The sequence below is a fragment of the Neurospora crassa genome, linkage group II (genome assembly GCF_000182925.2).
Source record: "Neurospora crassa OR74A linkage group II, whole genome shotgun sequence".
NCBI lineage: Eukaryota > Fungi > Ascomycota > Sordariomycetes > Sordariales > Sordariaceae > Neurospora > Neurospora crassa.
The window spans coordinates 3,802,730-3,816,175 of NC_026502.1; the positions used below are offsets into that span (position 1 = coordinate 3,802,730).

At 50.7% G+C, this 13,446-nt stretch overlaps 4 protein-coding genes across 5 annotated transcripts; 1 reads left to right on the forward strand and 3 right to left on the reverse strand.

The window, feature by feature from the left end:
* Nucleotides 1-3,047: 3,047 nt before the first annotated feature.
* fl (fluffy) lies at nucleotides 3,048-6,536 on the reverse strand. Its single transcript, XM_958494.2, has 5 exons — nucleotides 6,252-6,536; nucleotides 5,002-6,101; nucleotides 4,826-4,941; nucleotides 4,532-4,763; nucleotides 3,048-4,471 (listed from the first exon to the last, which is right to left on the reverse strand). The coding sequence occupies exons 1-5, from the start codon at nucleotides 6,309-6,311 to the stop codon at nucleotides 3,601-3,603; spliced, it is 2,379 nt and encodes a 792-aa protein (XP_963587.1). The 5' UTR covers nucleotides 6,312-6,536; the 3' UTR covers nucleotides 3,048-3,600.
* Nucleotides 6,537-7,014: 478 nt separating this feature from the next.
* On the reverse strand, nucleotides 7,015-9,037 carry NCU08727. Of its 2 annotated transcripts, XM_011395327.1 has the most exons (3): nucleotides 8,720-9,037; nucleotides 7,700-8,592; nucleotides 7,380-7,641 (listed from the first exon to the last, which is right to left on the reverse strand). In XM_011395327.1, the coding sequence occupies exon 2, from the start codon at nucleotides 8,350-8,352 to the stop codon at nucleotides 7,990-7,992; it is 363 nt and encodes a 120-aa protein (XP_011393629.1). In that variant the 5' UTR covers nucleotides 8,353-8,592; nucleotides 8,720-9,037; the 3' UTR covers nucleotides 7,380-7,641; nucleotides 7,700-7,989. The 2 variants fall into 2 exon arrangements, with proteins under 2 accessions (XP_011393628.1, XP_011393629.1); XM_011395326.1 differs by having other exon boundaries at nucleotides 7,015-7,641; nucleotides 7,700-9,037.
* Nucleotides 9,038-9,962: 925 nt separating this feature from the next.
* Nucleotides 9,963-11,732, forward strand: NCU08728 (mitochondrial 37S ribosomal protein RSM19). Its single transcript, XM_958496.3, has 4 exons — nucleotides 9,963-10,384; nucleotides 10,485-10,500; nucleotides 10,802-10,981; nucleotides 11,444-11,732. Exons 1-4 carry the CDS (start codon nucleotides 10,342-10,344, stop codon nucleotides 11,478-11,480), a joined length of 276 nt encoding a protein of 91 aa, XP_963589.2. The 5' UTR covers nucleotides 9,963-10,341; the 3' UTR covers nucleotides 11,481-11,732.
* A 56-nt stretch (nucleotides 11,733-11,788) lies between these two features.
* Nucleotides 11,789-13,437, reverse strand: NCU08729 (transcription initiation factor TFIID 23-30kDa subunit). Its single transcript, XM_958497.2, has 2 exons — nucleotides 12,811-13,437; nucleotides 11,789-12,674 (listed from the first exon to the last, which is right to left on the reverse strand). Exons 1-2 carry the CDS (start codon nucleotides 13,135-13,137, stop codon nucleotides 12,264-12,266), a joined length of 738 nt encoding a protein of 245 aa, XP_963590.1. The 5' UTR covers nucleotides 13,138-13,437; the 3' UTR covers nucleotides 11,789-12,263.
* Nucleotides 13,438-13,446: the final 9 nt, after the last annotated feature.

Here is a 13,446-nt window from a genome sequence, read left to right on the forward strand (position 1 = left end):
AATTCACAGTGGCTAGTGGCTGTAAATCCCAGTAGTGTAGGTACCAGTCTAGGAGATGGCCTTGGTGATGGTCAAGTCTATGTCAAGCTCAGAAAGTAGGTACCTATAAGCCATCGCTCATATCTGGGAGGAACCTCATCACCACCAATTGAACCCCCAGATGACTCACTGCTCTGCTCAATCTTCTCCCTCTCCTCAGCAGCACTTACAAGTCTTCATCCTCCATGTCCCGTCCTCGCCCCACGTCTACGTCCCAACTTGTCCGACCTATCAGTGACGAGCATGTAGCATCTCCCTGAAGTTCACCTTCTTGTACGCTTCCCTATTTATGTTCCATCTGTTCGACTACCACTTCCCAGCGACAAGCATGCACCACACATTCAGAGTGTTTCTTTTTCACGGCGTCGTACCCGTTTCCTGCTTGGCTGGGTGTTCTGCGCTCTGCCCCAGAGAGGGTGGGGGTAGTAGCCATCGCGATGGCGCGGTTTGGGCACATAGTTTCTGGCGTTTGGCGGAAAGGCCAAAGAATGAAACTCACGTCGAACTTTCCGCATAGGTAGGTCGGAGCGAGAGACGTAGGTACCTATTATTGGCGTTTGAATGGCCCGCAGTGCCGGTGTTTCCAGCTCTTCCTCGTGGCACCGAGGCATGCATGTATAGCTCTGTGCATCTCTCGGGCCTGGCTTCAGAGCACAACCTGGTGCAGTAAAGGAACCTGGAGCACAAGCAGTTGGGTCAAGTCCAACCTAAATCGAAGCCCAAAATCGGAGTCCAACTCGGGCATTCAGTAGATGTTTTCGCCATTCAAGTAAGCATCCATCTTACTCGGCGTTGATTTGTTCCAGATCACATGTAGGTACATGTACCCATCAGGATTGGAGCTATAAGAGCGTTAGGTTTCCTCGCAACCGGTCAAGTTTCACCCAAACCAGGAACAGGTTCGCTCATGTCAACGACATAGCGGTAGGTAAGGTACAAGTTTCATCTGGATCCGATGATGTCACGTCAGGATCATATCTGAGATCCCAGTGTCTCTTCTATATGAAACAAATGCACATGCTCTTTATTCGCCGTTTGCTGGCGTTGACATTTGCTCGCTGCGATTGGGGGGAGGGGGAAACATCTTGAAGCGGTGTCAAGAGGCAGAATGGCCAAAGGTAGGTAGGTAGTGTACCTCCATGTCTTAGAGGGGTATGGTACCTATGTATCGTACACCAAAAACCAGACTAGACACTACGAGACTGTACTTATGTAAGCGCACAAGACTCACACAACCCAAAAAGTCTTGGAAGCCGCCGTCGAGTGACACGTTACATACGTTTGGTTTTTGAACCTTGAAATGCCTCGCTGCAGTGTCGACTGGAAGAGGTGAAGGTTCGAAAGAAAGCGTGTCGTCGTCGACGACGCGTTGGCACCTAAGTATACCTCACTGAACTCAATTGAAGATGCCCAATCGTGGTGGTTTGTGGTTCGTGCGTCTCTGCCCCCTCCCCTCCCCTACCTCTACCCCCCTTCCCCCTCCCCCCTTTTTTTCACTTTCCCCATCCCTTGGGAAACCGATCACACTGAGCATCAGTATTTGCACGTATTCCATAAGGAGTACACAATGCCATAATCGCGGTGAGGCACCGTTAGTTATGCTCGTCAGGTCGTCTATAAGATCACCCGTCTAACTAGCGGGCGATCTACTACATGGCACATAGTCAGGGACAGCAATACACACTGTTTCTCTGTATCGGAAGGCTATATGGTCTCCGTGCAACCGATATTGAGTTTCAAGGAGTAAAATGCATCTAAGCCATGGACATATGCAGGTTAGGCCCTGCTAAACCTCCTTGGGTGTAGGGCGGCTGTGGCGCCAAGGGGGTTTGTTCAGCTGGTAGTACAAAGCTAGCTACTGTAGTGTCAAAGTGTCCCTGTCCATGCACGAATCGCTGTCCCTGACTAGTAGATCGCCCGCTACTTAGTGTAGATGGGCGATCTTATAGACCTGGACGAGGACACTAACTAACGGTGTCTCACTCGATCGCCGATTCACTTTGGACCTGACGAGTGATAGCACGTTATTTCAACCTCACAACCGGCACAACACACTTCGCGATATCAAATACCCACCCGGTTCAGCAACCCACACCACAGATTGCACCCTTTGCGGTGCAATGTGTGATCGTGTCGTTCATTGCCAAGACCCAGATTCCGCTCGCAATTAGGCCAATGATAGGCTCACATTTCCACTGCAGAATCTATTTTCCGATTGGTTGGCCAGAGGCTGGCTGGCTTTCCCTCAGGTCGGTCGGGTCTTGGCACGATGGACAATCGTTTGCGCCAATCATAAGTGGATCCGAGTCTTCCCTTCTTTCTTTTTATTCCCGTGAGACAGCAAGCAAACCGACCGACATGAACCATAGGTAGGTGGTTGAAGATCACTCTACTCTGAATAAGTAGTGTAGACTAGACTCCGTAAGAGACACACTAAACTTCGCTAGAGACTATCTTGATATTACCTAGTCCCATGTGGCATCGAGATCTCGATCTCTGAGGAGATCGACAATATCTTAGTAGTAGCCCCTCCAAAGCTAAACCTTCCAGCGCATTCATTACATACACCATCGCCAACACTAACGACAGCACTAACAACAACACCAACACCAACACTAATAACAACAACTGGATCACGACCTTGACCGACACAACCACGTACTACCAGATCGCTACAGAATTGGTAACGGGAACATCAACATCCGGACCACTTGCTGGCCAGAACATTCTAGCTCTGATTCGACCAGCCCAAGGGGGGGAAAAAAAGTCCATTAGTATCACCATCTAATAAGATAGTGTAATAGCTAGGGAGCAGTAGAGTCAGGATAGGCTAAATCACAGTGGACTTTACTGAAGACACTCTCCAACCGTGACATCTGACGGACCACTGCAAACTTTGAACTATGTATGACTAGTTACCAACGGTCGATACCTGCTAGTTAATTGCTTTGAACATGTCAATTCAAAGACTCACAACAATGAAACCCCAAGGCATTGCTCAAAAAGAATGTGTGATCAAAAATAAAATAATTCTTAAAGGTGATATCTAAAACTCCTACCAAAGCAAAACCAAAACGCCGCGCAAATGTAGGTAAGTATGTAGGATCTCTAGGAGTGCAAACAAGTCCTGACCTGTGAGTCCCATCCTTCAACCCACGAAGCAAGCGCCATGCCTCGCACCAATTAAACTCCTTAAACTCAACCCAACCGAAGCAAACCCAAGCCATCGGGTATCACTCCGTTTACCATCCCAATCCAGTCCCATCATCCAGTTCATATTAACGCCAACATCCCAGTAACCACCAGCACAGGCGTCGTCCAAAGCTGCAGCATTCCCGGCTCAAGCCAAGCGGGTAAATGCTTACAGTTGCTGAATGAAAGGTGAAAAATAAGGTGCCGCATCGAGCCCCAGAAGCAACAAAAGAAAAATTAGAAAATAGTCAAATAATAGTAAAAAAAAAAAAGCATAATAAAAAACCGCCCATCCAAATGCCTTAGGTGAACAAAGGGAAAGCAAAAAGAAGGTCGAGATTGTAACAAGCATTGGTTGCCTAGGACCCTTTACGGCCCAGTGACCTGCATTGGCTCAACAGGCGCCCTCTGCAGACCAAGGCCCGTATAGAGTACGGCTGTGTTGAGATCACCCATGGGGAAGGGCAATGCCTCGGCCAAAGTTTCCAGGTCAAGAGTGGATCCCACTAGATCCTTCACGGTGCTCAAACTACGCAATAAGCGAGTCGCTTCGACGGCACCGTGATGTTGCATGGATGCTAGTTGCAGTGAACCGATGGTGACAAGGTCAGCAGGCTCCGAGGTGAAAAACGGGAGGAAATCGGACTGAGTGTCTGACGTGGAGGACTCTCTCTCCGAAGCATCATGAGAAGTCAGTGTGCTGGATGTGAAACTGTCGCTGGGTCGGCGATTGCCACAGCTGTCAAAGGTAGATGACAACGAGATGCTGGACTCGCGACGGGGTGCTGCCTGTCTGACTTCCAACTTCAACACGGGAGAAAGAGGTTGCGGGAAATAAGAACCATGGTTGTTGAACGGCATCGGCGGCGGCGGAACCAAATTGGAGTTCCCATGAGCACCAAAGGCAGCCTGAGACGGCATCATCACAGGGGATTCGGAAAGCTCCGGTTTAATGTCGTTGGCAATGGTGCTCAAGTGCTCGGGGTCGGGCGTGAGCGTCACCTGATAGAGAACGGCCGCAAAGAGCATATGGGGGAGCAGCTCAGGCGGGTTGCCCAACGAGAAGCGAGTTTGGTAAGTACTCGTGAGAAAGATGATGGCCTCAGATGATCGTTGGCAAATATCGGAAGGGTTGGCATCGTTTCGTAGTCTGGGGGTTGTCATTGCACTGTCTCTCAAGCTTGCGGTGCTCTTTACGAAGGGGCGTAGAAGAGCGAGCAGGCAATAGTGATACCAGATCCTAAGAAAAAAAGTCAGATATGGCTCATCGAGAAATGGAATGCAACGGGGGGTAACGAACTGTGCAAACAACAAGTCCGGCGTGGTATCCATATCAAGGCAAAATGTTTCTTCAAAACGCTTGTAGGCATCCAGACACTTTCCATAAGCGTCTTCAAGCTCTTCGGCAGTTGCGGCGTTGGAGAAATTGTACGACGCAAAAGTGTGCACAGCGGTTGTGATTTCAAACACAAACCGAGGAAGCGGCGGGCAGTGTTCTAGTTCAGCTAGGAACTGCATATGCAGCGCGAATCCTGAACCCAACATGGTCAATTATCGTAACAAAAGTATAATAATTCTTGTATTAGGAGCTTACCTCGTTCAATGCGATTTTGTGGCTCATCTTCAGGAGTCTCTTCAGAACCCTGATATAGCCTCATGAAAAAGGGACTAGTGTTCAGGTCGAGACGACCGGTAAGAAGGCGTAGCATGCTATAGGTAATCAATGTCAGGAACTTGCTGAGAGCCACAAATATCAGAGACTAAACTCACTGAATCAACGTGAAACCACCGCAATAAGACACTGCCCTGGCTGTTGCGAATTCTTGATCCACATGAAAGCTCTGTTCACGAGTTATCGCTGCCCTCACGGATGCCCATGCCAAGTCCCAGGCTTCATCGTCTTTTCCTTCAGAGATCTCAGCAAGGGCAAGGACAGCCAAAGCTTGGGTGCTCGGAAGGTTCGTGTGGTTCGGTTCGGTTGCTAGCAGCCTCTTTGCTTCGCCAATGAATGCATCTCCAAATGCCATTCTGGACACAATATTTGAGGCCGTACCGTAAGATTTGCAGGCCTTTCCCAAAATGGCGTTCACCAGGGCCTCGGAACAGTAGCGGGAATCGCCCTCACGAAACGCCTTCATGAAAGAAGATTGCGGGATGAAGCATAGTAAAGAGCATGGAGCCGAGAAGAATCTGGATAGAAGTCTCTGGACGAGCTGGGTGTCTGATGTTATACTGGTCCAAGTATGAGGCAAGGGCTCGTTGAAGATACCAGGCACAAGAGGTTGCGAAGAATGTCGCAGAGGAAGGGATGGAAGGGATGAGCTAGAAAACCTTCTAGAGGACGGATACATGGGCTGAGGGGCGTGAATGAAATCTGCTTGTTCCCTGAACGAGAAGGGGGTGGTAGGGGAGAGATCCGAGGAGAAGCTGCTCCGAGGAGTGGACTGGTCAAATGGGACCCGGCCCTGACCAAAGTTGTAGCTGCCAATGCCAGCGAAGCTAGCGGCTCTGTGCAGTTGTGATGACTCGGAAGCGGTGGCTTGAGACGGTGACAGCAATGTTGGTGGTGCACCCAAGCCTCCCATGCTCTGTGATGACGCCGCCTGGAGCGGCTCAAAAAGGTTCCGTATCGAGCGTATCCAGTCGGCAATAGCCTCTGGTGATTCATCGCCCCGGATCCGTGATAGGAACGACTCCCAGTCCTGCTCGTCGTTGATGAGAGCCCGAATCACCGCATGTCCCTGCCGTTGCTCGTTTCGAAGTCTTTCAATTTCGGACCTGAGATGGTCCTTGGTACGCCATTTCTTGTCCTCGTATGCGCATTCCTCTCCACGAGACCTGCACCTGCGGCATGGCATCTGGCCATCACACTGAGGATTGCGTGTTAGTCCAAGTGTGCATGAGCATGGCTTGGGGCAACAGCTTCAAGGCATGATATTGGAAGCGAAGAGGGTGTGTGTTGATGAAGAAGTCGTCGATGTCTGGGAATGGGGATTGTTCAATTGATCGTTTGAGCATACCTTTGTCCTTTTCTTGCGGCATACTAGGCACGCGTTCGGTGTTAGGTGTTGTCTTGGCATGATGATAAGCTGAAATAGTTTGTTGAGTCGTCTGAAGCAACCTGGAAGTCTGCGAGAGTTAAATATTAAACAGATATAAGACTGTTGTCAGCATCCTGCTGCATGATATCCCGGGTGTTTCTTCGGTTGCCGTGAAGAAGGAGCGGACGTCTTATGAACTAAGTAACGTCCGATATTGTGCATTCGGGTCAGAAGACGGCCGGGTCTCTGAGATAGCGGGCAGCCCTCAAGCCAATCCAATAGCAGCTGGTCCCTGCACGTTGCAACTGAGAAGCAATGAGCAGACCAACAACCCCAGGTTCCCGATCTGGACGACCGATGAATCTCGGACTGGGATCCATCCAGGCATTGCGTCCCAAGGTTGTCATGGTCTCGTAGGGATCCGGGATGTTAGAGCCCCTCATTTTTGCAGCTGTCTCAACAGATATGCAACGTTTTCTCGATCAAGGATGGCGGAAAAGGCTGCAGTCTCGCAAAGGCAAGACAGCGCATGAATGCCAGGTAGGGACGTTCAGGTACCATCTCATTGGAACAGAGAGCGAACGCAATCAAAGGATATCAAGCGGGTGGGGCAAGGAAGTGTAGTGTAGTGTAGCCATTGGGCTTTGGTCTGGCCAAGATCGCCTTCGACGGGATCTTCGAAGCCAAGGCCGGCCACGATTTTAGACAAGCAAGACAAGTATCTCCGAGATGAACAATCGAGGCGGAGGTTACACTACATACCCATGAGCACCCAATCTTGGTGTATGGAAGCCTCACGCTCGACCAGGTAGACTCGGGTTGAGGTGTAGCAGTTGATAGGTGGAGCAGGGTTGGCGAGGGCGAATCGTCACCTCCCTTTTGACAGTTGATGATGAATGATGACGATAGGAATGTCTAGCTCTTTTTGCTGTTGGCGCGGGGCTGTCTCCGCTCAACCGCCCCTTTTCTCGCGGGTGCGTCTTGGCAGGCAGGACTGACTGTGTTGGGCTAAGCACCGAGGTAATCCTCGTTCTCGCTTGTACCGTGGGGTCTTTTCTTTTTTTTATGGACAGTTTTGCGGTGATCGCAGGTGACCAACCATACCAGGTAGATTTGTTCGCTGCTCGACCCTACATTGACCATGACAAAGGGGTCGTTCGCATCAGTAATAAGCCTGGATTTCTCTCCATGGCTGAGAAGCAATGTCTTTTTTTGTTCTTTGAAGTCATCTAATGTCTGTGAAGAGCATCAATAGAGGAGAGGACAGCATTTCGGTTGCTTATGGAAATTTAGTCCGGTCTGAAGAAGCCGTCTGAGACCCAGAACTCAAAAGTGTTTCGACAGTATGTCATCGCAGCCTCTGAATTAGCTGCGTAAAACGTCAGTAGGAGAAGGATGAAACAAGCAGCTGTGCACGGAGAACTAACACTTGGAAAAGCCCCAGAAGATGGGTTGGCGGTATCAGATTATGGCGCTATCCGATCATGGCGCATCTCCATTTCTGATGGCGCCAGGTACACACTGGAGCCAGGACGGCCCGGAGCCGCCAGCTACCTCTTGACACACTCACCCCCGGGGACACACCGCACCTCAGCCCAAAATACCTTGTACAAGGTCCCCACCCATGGGATCTGGATCAGCTAGACATGGATGTTCTCATTTTCCCATCCCCTGTGAAGATCGAAGAAATGGATATCCCATCTGGGAAAGTTACAGCTTAGATGTAACTAATGGGTGTTGGCCTGCACCGGCAGCCTTTTGGACGGAGGGTTGAGTACGTCACACGTCGAATGCACGCTATGTTTCGTCTTATACGAGCTGGCGAATCGTAATAGTGATGTTGGCCAGACGATGGCTTGAAACGTCCATGGCGACATGCCGGGCCCGTCACTTGTTCTCTCCTCATGAACGCAGGGATGGGACGATGGCGGAGTTGAAGAGCCAGCCCGTGTTCGCTGGTGAAGACCGTGGGAGATCCGGATAGGTAGGACCGTAGTGTAGTGGTGGTTGTGGTGTGGTGGTGGACGTCTGGCAGCGCTGAGCGGACAGGGGTACTGGCGTTGACAGGTGCGGCGCGCATGCATATGATGCAGGACAGAAGCGTGACCAGTCAATTTTGGGAAAGACGACCTGCTGAATCCGTTCAGTGGAGATGGTGCCTGAGACGGCCTGGTTCAGTTCCGTGCGCGCGAGCAAGCTCAACGGTGGAACACTCCGACACGCAATGCTAACGAGCCAGTCGGCGTCTCGTTATGATGGTAGAATTACTCGTGGAGCACCATGCCGTTATAGTGACCGTTCAGCCCGAAAGAGGAGGGATCTGGAGAGCATTAGATCATGTGAAGAGACGGGTAACACTGATACTCAGGCACTCGTCCGCATTTGCGGTAGTCCGACAAGTTGATCAAGGCACACTCAGACACCCAGGGACGGGAAGTGCTCCCTACTAGTTTATTCCGGGAACGGTTGATCTTGATGGGTAGCTAGTGCAAACAATTGCGCAGCAGTCGAGCTGCTTGATGATGATGATGATGATGATGGAAGTTGGAACTCCATGGCTGGCTGGATAGTAAACAAATGCAGCCCTGTTCTCAGGTGGCTCGCGGGAAGAACGAATGCGGTGCCCTTCTCGGACTTTGCGCGCAGACTGGTGAACCGATCAAATGTTGATCAGACCGACCAGAGGGAGGGGGGGCATTCGTCTGAGGGCATCGACGATGCAAGCACACCCACAAATGCGCAAAACAAAAAAAAAAGAGTGACGGATGGTGAAATCCAAAAAGAAGGTCGTTGTGAACGCGAACGGGAAACCACGGCCAGATAGATATATTGACTGCGGTGGCGCTCTTGCCTAGACGAAGAATCCATGACGGCCCAGTCCATGCCCAGGCAAGGCAAGGCAAGGCACAGCACGGCAGTTCACGCCTGCCTTAAACTACCTACACTACGTCCTACATTGATGTACAAACATCATACATACTGTAGTGGTGGCGAGGTGTATGGAACTTGAAATGCTGAGGAAGGAGCAACACTGAAGAAGACGGAGTGCACGATCGATGTGAACCACTGAGCTGCAGTCAGGAATCGACGGACGCACGCCGGTTATCGGCCACCACCAAGAATGCCAATAGTCCGGAATCCGGGATGCTATGTTTTGGAGTATCGCAGTCGCGTTAGTCCTGAACCAATTGACGGCAGCACGGGCAGCAAGTGTCTGAGAGTGCCAACCAGTGCCGCCGGTTTGCTAAACGGTATGTAAGTCATATAATACTTGCTGTATCCTAGTTCGAGTAACACCAAGATTTCGGCCCCAAGTGCTGCTCGAGCAGGGGGGCTTGCCAGTACAGGGGTAGGTACCTGTAGGGTGTGGTGCACGAGTCACACCACCATAGCATTAGATTCAGCAGTATCGTGCATAGATTTTCTTCTTCTTGCGCACCCAAGAAATGCACGATAACACAAATTGGATGCTAATTGATCTTTGCCATCAGGTAGACCCCGCTTTCTCTGCTCACTAAGCAAGTGCCGTTTGACTGAAGATTTCCGTACCTCTCCACTGCAGGGTTGACATCCATCTGTATATTGACGGTAGGTTACCTTGACAAAAAGAGGTGTTTAGAGGGTTATCATCGTAGTGTAATTATGGGGGCGTTGCTTTTAGATATCGATAGACAGGGTTACCCGTGCAGGGGTTTTTGCTGTATCGATAATCGCTTTGATGAATGCCCCCTAACCCTGTAGAAGTACCTACTGCGTACATAGGTAGCCAGGGGGGAGAGTCAGCGGGGGCGTCCGTACTAGGTATGCCGGCCGGCAACCGATAAGCTTGGCAGTTCCAAAATTCGGCCGTGGTCAGCGCTCCCGTCACTGCCGCCGTCGCCGTGATACCTGGAACCGCTCCGCCCGCCCGCCTGCCGGACTCGCCGACTGACTGACCGACCGACCGACCGACCGACCGACCGACCGATTGATCTCAAGACCATCCGAGTGTCGCGTACGCGCCCGGCCTCTTCCCGCTATTTGCAGCCACCACCCATCACCACCGAATTCCTTCTCGTTCGCGCCCAACATGCAGCCAACAAGGGTTCTTTTCAAGAGATCCGTGTGGAAGGGTAAGTTATTTTGTTTTGTCTCCTCCTAAGCTTCACCTTGCGATAATGTACTCTTTGCGCCGTCCAAGACAGTCAAGCTAACCCGCATCGCCGACTCCAGGTCCGCACATTGTCCCGTAAGCTCTACTACCCCTTCCCCTCGTTTCTGTCCCCGCGATCTCAATGACGACGACGACGACGACGACGACGACGACGACAATTCAATGCGCCGGCGCACTCCCGAGGACTCTCTCTCCTCCCTGCTCCCGATCAAAGCTGCCGGCGCATGTCCATCATTCTCTACGAGCCCATCCCGCGACATTCCCCTCCATCCGCGAACCAACGCAGTCCAACCGAATCCAACCGCAACGCTACAAGCATAGTCACCTATCTTGAGCGCAAACGGGCACTAACCACCAACGCATACACACAAAACAGTCTCCCCATCCAGCGCCCCGAGCCCGGCAAGAAGATCGCTCCCATCCGCACCCAGGCCCGGTCCGCCACCATCCTGCCCAACTTTGTCGGCCTCAAGTTCCAGGTACACAACGGCAAGGACTACATTGACTTGACTGTCACCGAGGAGATGGTGGGGCATAAGCTTGGAGAGTTTTCTGCGTAAGTGCTCTTTCTTTCTTTCTTTTTTTTTTTTTTTGGTTCTTTCTTCCCCTACTTTCACTAGTCTACTTTTTTCCTTTCTTTTCCTTCTTTGACTATTATTTTTCAATTTCAATATATTATTTTTTTAAAGGGTCTTTTTTTTTTCCTTTTTTTTTTTTTTTTAAGATGGCGGCGGAAATGCCATAAATGTTGGCGGTGTGGGAAAAGAAAAAAAAAAAAAAAGAATTTTCCTACACAAAATTCAATGGTCTGACACGGCATGGCCATGGCATTGGCTGGTGGCAAGCCATGAATGGCTGGACGGGCGACATGTGTTGGACGCCACCACGGGATGATGATGATCGTAGGCGGTGGTGCAGTGTGGTCAGCAGAAAACAAACAACACAAAAGACACACATTGGGCATATGGACATGAACAATTGGACCGACACTAACTGAATGGTTCAAAACCTCAAACAGTACACGCAAGCCCTTCATCTGGGGTAAGAAGAAATAGACAAACCAAACTTCGTTCGTCTCTTCAGTGATGATGATGAAGAAGAAGAAGAAAAGAGAAGAAGAAGTCGATTGATTGATGGATGCGGGTTTGACACGTTTTTTCTGTGGGCGGCGTTTATTTCGGCAAAAAACAAAAAAGCATATTTTCGTTGCTTATCTGTATCATACCATACCATTGTCAGAGGAGGGCACAGGTTTCTGTACACATATCATATTTTGGGGCAAATTAGAACTTTCGCTTGGATTCATACTACTGTGCTGTGTCTGTTGTTTCAAGATGAACATGTATATGTTGTGTAGTGTGTAGTTTAATTATGCTTTGTAATTGATAAAAATATGCTAGTATCGCCAGGTATTATTATTTTTAGCCTAGACTAGTAGTCATAACGGGTTCACTGAGAGCAAACAGGACGATGGCAATCTTCCATAACGGCGCCTCCTGAACGCCAAGCGCAAAAAAAAAAAAAAAAAAAAAAAAAAAAGGAAAAAAAAAAAGGAAAAAGAAAAGAAGACCCGATGACCCCAAACCCCTTTTGCACCGTTCCCGTGTTGGACCCTTGATTGCCGACCCTTTGCCCATCCATCCATCCATCGATGCATCATCCTCTTGATATCCTCCTCCTTGAGCAAGTAACCACTTGTTGCCGCCCCTTTAAGATAGTATCATCCTTTGGTCTGCCATGCCACCATTCCGCTCACACTCAGGCAAACCACCCACCGTTTCCCCATCCCTTCTCATCAGTAGAGCAGACAGTCCTGCACCGTGACCGTGACTGCCCCCCTAGCGATAAAACTCGCTCCTCTTCACATTAACCCCAAACTCCCCTGCCGCCATGCCCAAATCCTCCATCGTCAGCACCGTCCTATTCTGGCTGCCACCCTGTCCACCACCACCGTACCCCGGCCTCTGGATACCCAACGGTCCACCTCTGCCCTGATCCTTCGCCCCCGCCGCCTGATTGGTCGGTTGTCCAGGAATAGGGAACCCCGCCGCGGCACCCAGACTGCCCATCGGGTTGTTCGCGTTGGTGTTGGATGCCCTGATGCGGGAATACTGGTAGGCGTCGGCGGCGATGTCGGCAATAAACTTTTGTGTTGCCAAGGCGAGCAGACGGGCCAGACGTTGATCGGTTTGTGGCGGGGGAGGAAGGCCGGCGCGGGTCATGTAGTAGGATGTTACTGCATCCGGTATCTGTTGTACAGCGAGTTCTAGCGTTAGCAGGTTATGATATAGAATATTAGGTAATGGATGAATGAAGATCAAGGGAAAAAGAGAGGGAGAGGGGGTGAAGGAGGGTTCGGAGCAGTAGGCTAAGTCGATGACGTACGATAGGCGCGTATTCATCCATCTTGGACAGAAGCTCCTTGAGAGAGACGTCCTTGCGCGTGGGAAGCTTGGGTTCTGGTAGCGAGGGGATGTCCATGTTTGGTCGTTGATCGTCGTTAGCGGCGGCGGGCGCTGTAGTGGTGGTGGTGGTGTTGGCTGTCGCGTCACCTCCCGCTGCTGCTGTTGTTGTTGCGCCGTCGGCCGCGGCTTGATCCTCCATTGTCGCGGCATCGGCTGCTGCTGGCGCCGCGGCGGCAGCGGGTGCTGTTGCTCCAGCCGGTGGCTGTGAGGGAAGGCCGTTGCCTTGTGGTGGGGGAATTGTTGACATGATTTCTGATGAACGCTCAGCCTCTTTAGATGAAGGCTTTAGGAAATCAGGTTCGCGAAAAGCGACAATGTTGGATTGGTAGTTGCAGGTTCCGACGGGAGACGTGATCGGTTCCAGGGCGGGCCGCCACTGACGCGTGGATCACGTGACTGATTATACCGATATGGAGACAAAGAAGCACGAAAATGCGTAGGAATTCTGGTGGAAATGGAAGTTTCAAAGAATCAGAAGGTTTCAATCCCAGTTGTTCGAAAGTAAAACTGAAATAGATGGTGCTTTGTTGAGAAGGTTGGAAAGAATCATGGGATG